The sequence below is a fragment of the Triticum dicoccoides genome, chromosome 4B (assembly GCF_002162155.2).
Source record: "Triticum dicoccoides isolate Atlit2015 ecotype Zavitan chromosome 4B, WEW_v2.0, whole genome shotgun sequence".
Lineage (NCBI taxonomy): Eukaryota > Viridiplantae > Streptophyta > Magnoliopsida > Poales > Poaceae > Triticum > Triticum dicoccoides.
Window position 1 is genome coordinate 141,263,273 of NC_041387.1, and position 9,998 is coordinate 141,273,270.

The window sequence follows — 9,998 nt, forward strand, 5'->3', positions numbered from 1 at the left end:
CACACACACACACCCACTCACCGGTGGTGTCGGTGTAGATGCAGATGTCCTCCGTCGGCTTGGATTGTTTTCAACCAGGTTGTGTCCCTCCCACACTGGTGTATGGGGAGGCGCAGGAGCGATGCGTCATGTACTGTTCGATGTCTGAAGTGGAGGGCCGGCAAGAGGATGAGTTGTTGTCCGTGACACTAGAGGAGGGCATCTCTAAGCCGACTGAGATGCAGTGTGTTGTCGATGTGCCTCACACGCTCGCCAGCACCAGTGGCGTGCGTGGCTCCCGCACTGGCTTCAGGAAGACCATTGTTCTATTGCCTTGCATAGGAGAGCGAGAGGAACATACTCTCCATGCCTTGCCAATCAATTATAAATGCAGCTCTCGTCCATCTGCATGTTCTCGATGCAAAGAGTCGTCTTGGCCTCGTTGGTTCTTGCAAGTACCTATGTTGGGGAAGCGAGCCCGAATACTACATGGCCTACCGAGGCGGTGACTCCTGCCCATAGGCCCCCAGATGAGGCGGGAAGGCTGGCCCGCTTAAGCATCGGGGCGATGGCGGCGAAGCAGGGGCTGGGAGCGGTCTGGAGCAAGAAATCCATTCTTTCAATTTAAAATCATTTTCACCTTATATTTTTTACAACATTCTCTTCAACAAGTTTCGACAACCTACATTTTTTTAATAAAGTTAAACAACATCATCAATGCTATGAAAAATACGAAGTCTTGGGAGCTTGGGTCGCCTCATCATAGTTTCATTTTGAGCTCTCATGTCCCATCATCTGACATATAGCTCCACTGGTATGCATCAGACTCAATTATGGTAACCCGGTCGCATAGTCTAACATGCGATCAAAACAAATCTTCATCCGGTTTGTAAGCATGGTCTAGATAATAAAAAAGGATTCTTACATTGCTCGGCCTGAGATTGTTTATCACCAGCTCATCTCCAGCTTGGCCCCCCTTTGTCGTGACAGGCAAGTTGATGTCGTCCCTATACGCCACCGACAAGCCTGCATTGACCACCAGTGGCCCATATCTTCTTTTGTTGGGGTTTCTAGATGAAACAAGAAAATAATCATATGATTATGGCTTGGTTGAAATACCTTTACAAACAAATAGAGTGTTAAGTTTGAAAATAATCTCTTCTTGCAACAGAAAACAAAGAACGATTGTAGAGAAAAAAGAATCTCGTTTCTTTACCTCTTGTTGTTACTTCGCTCACTGGAAGCTACACACCTGTTGTTTTGGCTATGTCAGTATATCATGAGGAACATTAACTGCCTAGGAAACTCCATGTTTCTTTCTCTTTCATCCGAGGCAAAAAAATCAATAGAATCAATCTATTTGCATACTACTTGTAGGTAGTTTCCTAATCCATGCTTTTAAAATCCTGAACACTTTCAAGGTAGTCTATTTGTTTTCATAAATGGGCAGCTAGGCAGGTGATCAATCTCTAATTGCTTATAACCCAACATGATTAAAAAGCAAGTTCCTGATTTTTTTTCGAAAGTGCTAGATATAGTTGACATGGAATAACAAACTTTAAATCAAAAAACATTGCAATTTAGGAGGATAAGCATGACCTGAGTTTCCTTGTTAGAACAAATGTTCACAACATCATTATTTCGAGCAGCAGACTAATGTCTGCCCTTTATTTGAGTTTGATTTCACATGAAGGGTAGGTCCTCTCCTATTATAGTTCTTCAACAAAATTTACAAGTAATCAAACTGCAACGAAATTTCATCCCTACTGATCGAGGGTTATCAAATACTCCTCCTCTATCTTTTCCTTAGCAGTAACACTGATGTTTTCCTTAGCAGCAACAACAAAAATTCACCCCTACTCATCCAGGAGTACATCAGCACTCAAAACAACACGGATCCTCTTCCTCTATCTTTTCCTTAGCAATAATAACACAAGCACTAAAAAAGCAAGCAATCACCTCATCCATATGGGAGAAAAGGAGAACGTCCTCTGAAGCTCCAGTATTTACGAAGTTCACTAAATTGCATCACATCCACATAAGGAGGAAGAAGGCGCCGTGTTTCTTTGGATTCTCTGGACGGGGAAGATAGCAGTAGGACAAGGGTTGGCGACCAAAGGGCCCTGCTCGTCGGCGTCGACCACCGCTCGTTGGAGATGACCGCCGTGTTGGACCCTTCCGCTGGGATCCGCTAAATGGTGGACGTCGTCCTCCGACGTTGGGCACAGACAGGCAGCCCACGGAGGAGGGGAGGCGACAGTGACGGGTTGAGGAGCAGGACGGAGACGGCGTGAGGAGGAGGCCGTTGCAACCTTGCCTGGGAGGCACTGCGTCGTCCTGGGGTGGAGAGTTGGATCAGGCGGCTCACAAAGGAGGGTCGTCCACATCCCACACGTGGCGGCCATCAGCGACCCATGCGATGACGACCTCGATCTGCATGAATCCGGCTTCGGCGACCTTGATCTGACAGTCGTTGGGCAAGGGGGCAAGCCGGGGCGGTCCTCATCGCTTGGGCGCGGATGCATGCGGATGGGAGATGGATTCATGGATATATCGTTGAAAAAATCTGCAGGGCTGGCGACTTCTTTCGCTCCGAAAATATCGGCGGGGCTAGTGATTTCCTTTGTTCCAAAAATCAGAATTTTTTTCTTAAACAAATTGCACTATTGAGAGGTATCGATTGACTTGTATAATTTAGGAAAGTTAGATCCGTAATTTGTTATACGTTTGGAAAATATTGGTTTGTAATAAAAGAGAGGGACCGATTGATCTGGATCAGTTAGGAAAGTTAATTAAAACCAGTTATCTGTTTCCTCAAAATCTGTTATTTATTTCCTAAAACAAATTGCACTAATTAGAGGGATCGATTGATTTGGATAAGTTAGGAAAGTTGGATCTATGAATTTTTATATGTTAGGAAAGTGTTGGTATTCTATACTACTATTAAACAATTGAACAAGAACTTCTTTAAGTACACCCCACAAAACGTACACAGATCCAAAACCACCGCACGATTAGGCCACTAAAATCAATCTAACGGTTAGCCTTAACATAAACCATTTTCTGTATGCACTTAGCAATTTACATTGACTGACCGTACTCCACCATGGAGGAAAATATGAAACTCCACGCCTGGGCAATTAGGAAACTAATAATCACGGGTGCATCCTATTCTAGGAAACTAAATCAGAGTGCATCCATCCTATTAGGAAACTAATCTCAGACAAATCCATCCTATTAAAAACTTATCTCGGACGCATCCATCCTATTAGGAAGCTAATCGCGAGCCGCCTGCCGCCATCATGCACGCTAGCCACGATGGGGAAGCGCGAGGAGCTTCGTCTTCCTCCGGGAACACACGTGCTGTCGCCGCCATCGTCTTCTGCTGGAGGCCAGGCGCTCTTCTTCCGCTACTGCGACGACTCCATCCACGTCCAGGGCATGCTCTCCAGCAACCATCGGCATCCGCGTCGACTTCAGCTCCGTTCGCAACACCCACGTCGACAACAACCCACCACTGACATCCTCCAAGTCCAAGCCGCCAACTGACATCGTCCCTAGGGCGGCACTGGTCTCCGCCGTGGCGCAGGAGGTGCCGTTCCTGCCATCGTCCTATTGGGCCGTCGAGGACCTCCTGCAGTTCTTCATACGTACACAGTCGAGGGCACCGAACATCTATCACAAATCAATCAAGTGAACCTTTCATCCGATTTGGGGGTATTCTGCAATTTGCACAACTAATACTGCACTTTTGACACTTGGAGGTGGGTCAGAAATTTTCGATCTGCAATTTCATCTATCAACCAATCTTACTCTGATGCATTCTAGAAATAAAAATTGGGACATGAAGAAATTGCTACTCCAGAGTCTAATTAAGCATTTGATAATTCCTTTGGGAAATACATGTGATCTGGAGCATGAAAATCATTCTCATATATACTCCCTCCTTTTCAAAATATAAGTCTTTTTAGAGATTTCAATGCGGACTACATACGAAGTAAAATGAGTGAATCTACATTCTAAAATATGTCTATATACATTCCTATATAGTCTGTATTGAAATCTCTAAAAAGACTTATATTTTTCTATACTACTATTAAACAATCGAACAAAAACTTCTTTAAGTACACCCCACAAAACGTACACAGATCCAAAACCACCGCACGATTAGGCCATTAAAATCAATCTAACGGTTAGCCTTAACATAAACTATTTTCTGTGTGCACTTAGCAATTTACATTGACTGACCGTACTCCACCGTGGAGGAAAATATGAAACTCCACGCCTGGGCAATTAGGAAACTAATAATCACGGGTGCATCCTATTCTAGGAAACTAAATCAGAGTGCATCCATCCTATTAGGAAACTAATCTCAGACAAATCCATCCTATTAAAAACTTATCTCGGACGCATCCATCCTATTAGGAAGCTAATCGCGAGCCGCCTACCGCCATCATGCACGCTAGCCACGATGGGGAAGCGTGAGGAGATTCGTCTTCCTCCGGGAACACACGTGTTGTCGCCGTCATCGTCTTCTGCTGGAGGCCAGGCGCTCTTCTGCCAATACTGCGATGACTCCATCCACGTCCAGGGCATGCTCTCCAGCAACCATCGGCATCCGCGTCAACTTCAGCTCCGTTCGCAACACCCACGTCGACAGCAACCCACCACTGACATCCTCCAAGTCCAAGCCGCCAACTGACATCGTCCCTAGGGCGGCACTGGTCTCCGCCGTGGCGCAGGAGGTGCCGTTCCTGCCATCGTCCTATTGGGCCGTTGAGGACCTCCTGCAGTTCTTCATACGTACACAGTCGAGGGCACCGAACATCTATCACAAATCAATCAAGTGAACCTTTCATTCGATTTGGGGGTATTCTGCAATTTGCACGACTAATACTGCACTTTTGACACTTGGAGGTGGGTCAGAAATTTTTGATCTGCAATTTCATCTATCAACCAATCTTACTCTGATGCATTCTAGAAATAAAAATTGGGACATGAAGAAATTGCTACTCCAGAGTCTAATTAAGCATTTGATAATTCCTTTGGGAAATACATGTGATCTGGAGCATGAAAATCATTCTCATATATACTCTCTCCTTTTCAAAATATAAGTCTTTTTAGAGATTTTAATGCGGACTACATACGAAGTAAAATGAGTGAATCTACATTCTAAAATATGTCTATGTACATTCCTATATAGTCCGTATTGAAATCTTTAAAAAGACTTATATTTTGGAACGAAGGGAGTATATATAGGAAGAATGAGACTGATTGTAAGAGTGTGTTTGTTTAGACCTCTATACTTACAATGCGGTTCCTATTTATACCAAGATTAGAATTTGACTACATGCATAAGTTTGGCTGGTTGAGAAGTTTGAATTCACTATCTCCCATAAAGTGTCTGTTCAGTGGGTGTGCGTGCATTAACATAATTGCATAGCAATCCAGTAAATTATGTAAGCTTGAAAAATACTCTGAAATGTTGTTCCTTCCATCTTTATTTTTCTTCATTTCTCATTTCAGTTTCTGTACGTATAGAGCGTCTTACAGCATTGTAAGTTAGTATGATTGCCAACGCATAAACACATACAAAACTGGATAAATACTTTCTATCATGATAATTATTGGATTTCTTTTAGCCTTTTTACACTTCAATTAGTTCTTGTAAATCATCTTTATTTTATATAGACGTTGTTGGAGTCACATATCATCTTCTATTTCCTATTATCCGTAGTAGGTAGCTATATAATTTTGGCACCAAAGAATATATATAATTTGATCCAAATTAGTACAAGTATATATTTTGCTATGCAGATTAGTAAAATAAAATCAGATTCGAGAATTAAGCATCTTGAACAATATAATTGCACCGTAAGGCAGTTTATATTTTTTTTCTGGCTACACTCGAAGAGAAGACTACACGACAAGCCTATATTACTGCATTAATAAATAATTGCTGATTTTATTTAAATGAGAATATTTTCCTGCGATTACTCTATGCAGCAACATAACCACTATTGTGTCTCACTTTTGAAAATACAATTTAAGCAACATCAAACACTGTGTATCCATTTAATTTATATTTTTAAAAACATTTATTTTTTATATTATGTGAATCTCACCTGATTTACGTTTGAGATGTGTGTTGCACGTGCATGCTTACTAGTATATAATAAAAGAGTGTACATAAAATAAACCGATGGATAAGAAAACCAGCGTGGAAATGGGTGATGGAAGGTGGGACGAAATAAAACCGAACGAAAAAAAACCTGGAAGCGAGACTACCAACTGCTCCATTAGGAGTAGAGATAAATGAAATATATAGAATCCATTCTCTATAAACCTGAAAAACAGCCTAACCGAATAAAATCCCGTTTGGCTACTTCAACTAATCCCTGGATATAGGAAACTTAGTTTTCTAAAACCTGGAATTATGCGTTTATAGAAAAACGACTATGAGTCGTTTTTCTAAAAACTCGATTTGCATATACCCAGTCTTGTCGCCTCCTACTCTATGCCGTCTGTCCGCACGGCAGTCGTGCCTCCGCCTCCTCGGTGTCGTCCGTGGTGGTCACGACGCCTTCTCCTCCATGCCGCCCGCCATGGTCCCGCCTCCTCCTCCTCCATGCCGTCCGTCATGGTTGCACTGTCCACCATGGTCGCCCATCGTCTCTTCCTCCACACCGTCCATCTTTGCAGGGCTGTCGGTCGTGGTCCTGCGGTGATCACGTTGTTCGCCATGGTCGAGTCTCCACCGAGGCCAGCTCCTCGACGGTCTATTTGCAGCCTGGATGTACATCCACTCTGTTTGCAGTCTGGACGACCGGCGTCGAGGGGCGGCGGGTGTACGTTCGATGCTTCTTCAGTTGTTCCCACGCCGTCCTCCCTGGCTGCCTCATCAGCTTCCTATTGCTGGTCGCTGCCCTGAACTTGCGCTCTCTGGACGTGTACGTGATGGCCACGAACATCATGCTCGCTCATGCCCTGCGTACCAGTGTGGACAAAGCAGCCTGCTTACTTACCGTCGAGGCGCTCGTGGAGGCAGAGCAGCATGGTGGAGTAGAAGAAGGCATGCATCTATGTGGCCTTGCCGCTGTACGCAAAGAGAAGTTGAAGAGGAAGCGGCGTCCAGGGACATGGCAGCAGGAAGTGTCAAATATCAGGAACTGCAGCTTGAGAAACTCCTTCGGTGCTCAATCTGGTTAAAAGTTCATGGTTGTAGTTCACAAGAGAATAAGGCTGAATAATTGTACAAGCAGGAAACAAGACGTACTAGTTTCATCGTTTTCTAACCCAAACAAGATTTTTTATAAACTGATTTTTCACAAAACAGTTGGTAAAACGGGTTTTGCTAAAAACCTGTTTTATATAAACCCATCGCTAATATTCCTTATCCAAACAACACCGGCGCCAGGATTAGAAACTGACATGCACTCGGACGAACTTCTGGGCCCTCGTGTCAGCTACTAGTCCCAAGCGCGTGGAGAGGGCGTTGGACCTGGCTTCATGCGCTCGAGCTCGATGGCTCCCGGCTCAAACACGCCGGCCGGCGCCGCGCGTCGCCTCCCTCCTCGGAGCGCCGCCGCAGGCCACCAGCTCCACGCGCTCCTCACCAAGCATGGCCTCCTCCACCACCCGTCCTTCCTCCGAGCCGTCCTCTCCCGACTCCCTGCTTCCCCGTCGTCCCTCGCCTTCCTACTCTCCGCCCCTCCGCGTGCTCTCTCCCCGTCCCTCTTCTGCCCGGTCATCGCCGCATTCTCCTCCTCCCCCGTTCCTCACTTCTCGCTCGTCATCTTCAACCACGTCTCCTCCCTCTCCATCCCCACTCCGCTCCACACCTTCCCCGCCCTCCTCAAATCCTGCGCCCGCGCTTTCAAGCTGCGCTCTGGAGCCAGCGCATCCTCTGCGGCCTTCCCCTTCAAGGGGCTGGAGCTGCACTGCCGCATCCTAAAGCTGGGTTGCGGTGCGGATCGCTACGTGCAGAACGCGCTCGTGTCCATGTATGGCAAGCTCGGCCGTCTCAGGGAGGCGAGGAGGGTGTTCGACGAAATGCCTGTTAGGAACGCCGTTTCCTGGAACGCCCTAGTGGGTGCGCACGATGTGGCGGGTGATTCACATGGTGCAGAACGATTGTCTCAGGAAACTCCTGAAAGGAACATTTCATGGTGGAACGCCGAGATCGTGCGGAATGCGAGGGCTGGTGACATGGAGGAGGCATCGCGGGTCTTCAGTGAGATGCCTGATAGGGACGTTGTGTCATGGAACTCCTTGATCGGTGGCTATGTGAAGCTTAGGAGGTACAAGCAAGCATTGGAGACCTTCCAAGTGATGCAGGACAGTGGCATCGAGCCGACCGAGCTAACACTTGTATCTGTTCTTGGGGCATGTGCAGAGATTGGCGAGGTGGAGCTTGGGAAGGGTGTCCACAGTTACCTGGATAGCAAGGGCATTGCAGCTGACGGTTATGTTGGTAATGCGCTCGTTGATATGTACGCGAAATGTGGCAGATTGGACCTTGCCACGCAAGTCTTTGAAAGCATGTCAACCAGGGACATTACTTGCTGGAATGCAATGATTGTTGGGTTGTCGGTTCATGGCTACTCACACAAGGCTCTGAAGCTATTTGATTCGATGAAAACTGAGCCTGATCATGTCACATTTCTCGGTGTCTTGATTGCCTGCAGCCATGGTGGCCTAGTGGACGAGGGGAGATCATATTTTAGCAGCATGGCTGCAGACTACAAAATTGTGCCGGATGTTAAGCATTACGGGTGCATGATAGACATGCTCTGCCGCTATGGTAAAGTTGCAGAAGCATATCAAATGATGGATGATATGCCCGTCAAGGCAAACTCTGTGCTCTGGAAGATGGTGTTGGCTGCATGCCGAGTGCATGGGCAAATGGACCTTGCTAAAAAGGCTTTCCACAAATTGCATGAGCTGATGCACGCCGATGATGGGGATGTCATCACGATATCCAATGTTTACGCAGAAGCAAGGAGATGGGACGACGTTGAGCATCTGAGAACGAGGATAATTGAACACGGTGTTTGGAAGCACGCTGCACACAGTCAAGTTGAGGATTCGTCAATCTGAGTACATCCAGGCCGCAGCTTCAATAGGTAGCTTAGCATTCCTCCTTTGTTACATGGTACTATTTCTGAATGTTGTGATCATGCGCATATCTTCAATTGCAGTTTGATGTGATTTTGTAGGCTTCTAAGCTTCCAAGTGAAGAACGAAGAAGATCGTCAAGTTAGTAACCATGCTGAGTTCGTTTATCTGTTATTAAGCTGAGAGGACCTTGTTATTAAGCTGAAATGGCCTGTTTTAAGATGGAGCACTGGAGACCTTGAAAAGCTTAATTTCCTTTGCTGGAGCTACTTAATCGAGTTTGCAAATATTCCGTAACGGAGTTATTGCAGTTCTGAAGAACGGTGCCGGGCCTGATGATGTTTTGGTAGCAACGGAAAAACCCACTGTCAGGCATACTAGAATGCTGTTTGTTCAGAATAAAGTTCAGAAGTTGTAAGCAAAATAAGGCTGTGTAGAATGTTTGGTGGGCTAACCTAAACCAATCACATTTGCTGTGCTGAAGTTGAAGCCGGTGGCAACTTTTGTCCGGGCGCGAAAGCATGTGCTCTTCATCCAACCATGTCTATGGTTTTGATGGATCTCACACCATGGCCACCTCATCAAAACCACGAAAACAAAAGGACAACAAACTACTAATAAACAATCAGCAGTTAAATCCACCCCAGGAAGGAAACAACACGGCAGAGAGCGCGTTTACTCTTACTTGTACTACTACAAGTCTTTCTCCAACAAACCTTGGTTAAACCGTGGTTCGTGAGGCTACTTACAGAGTTTTGGTATTATGACCCCTCGTTGACACTTCATCTCTACTTGTATCGCTTGTGGTGTTGGCCCTTGTGTTCTTCTCGGAGTCAATTTCTTTTTTTTAATCTTTGTTACCCATATACTCCCTCTGTCCCATAATATAAGAGTGTTTTTTG

At 45.6% G+C, this 9,998-nt stretch overlaps 1 protein-coding gene across 2 annotated transcripts; it reads left to right on the forward strand.

Annotated features, from left to right (window-relative positions):
• Window positions 1–7,475: 7,475 nt before the first annotated feature.
• On the forward strand, window positions 7,476–9,757 carry LOC119295491 (pentatricopeptide repeat-containing protein At4g18840-like). Of its 2 annotated transcripts, none has more exons than XM_037573926.1 (2): window positions 7,476–9,104; window positions 9,180–9,757. In XM_037573926.1, the coding sequence occupies exon 1, from the start codon at window positions 7,489–7,491 to the stop codon at window positions 9,076–9,078; it is 1,590 nt and encodes a 529-aa protein (XP_037429823.1). In that variant the 5' UTR covers window positions 7,476–7,488; the 3' UTR covers window positions 9,079–9,104; window positions 9,180–9,757. The 2 variants fall into 2 exon arrangements, with proteins under 2 accessions (XP_037429823.1, XP_037429822.1); XM_037573925.1 differs by having other exon boundaries at window positions 9,198–9,757.
• The last annotated feature ends 241 nt before the right edge of the window (window positions 9,758–9,998 follow it).

Excerpts from the sequence above, each read along its gene's own strand:
- LOC119295491 (XM_037573926.1), top strand. The coding sequence starts at position 7,489 with ATGCGCTCGAGCTCGATGGCTCCCGGCTCAAACACGCCGGCCGGCGCC.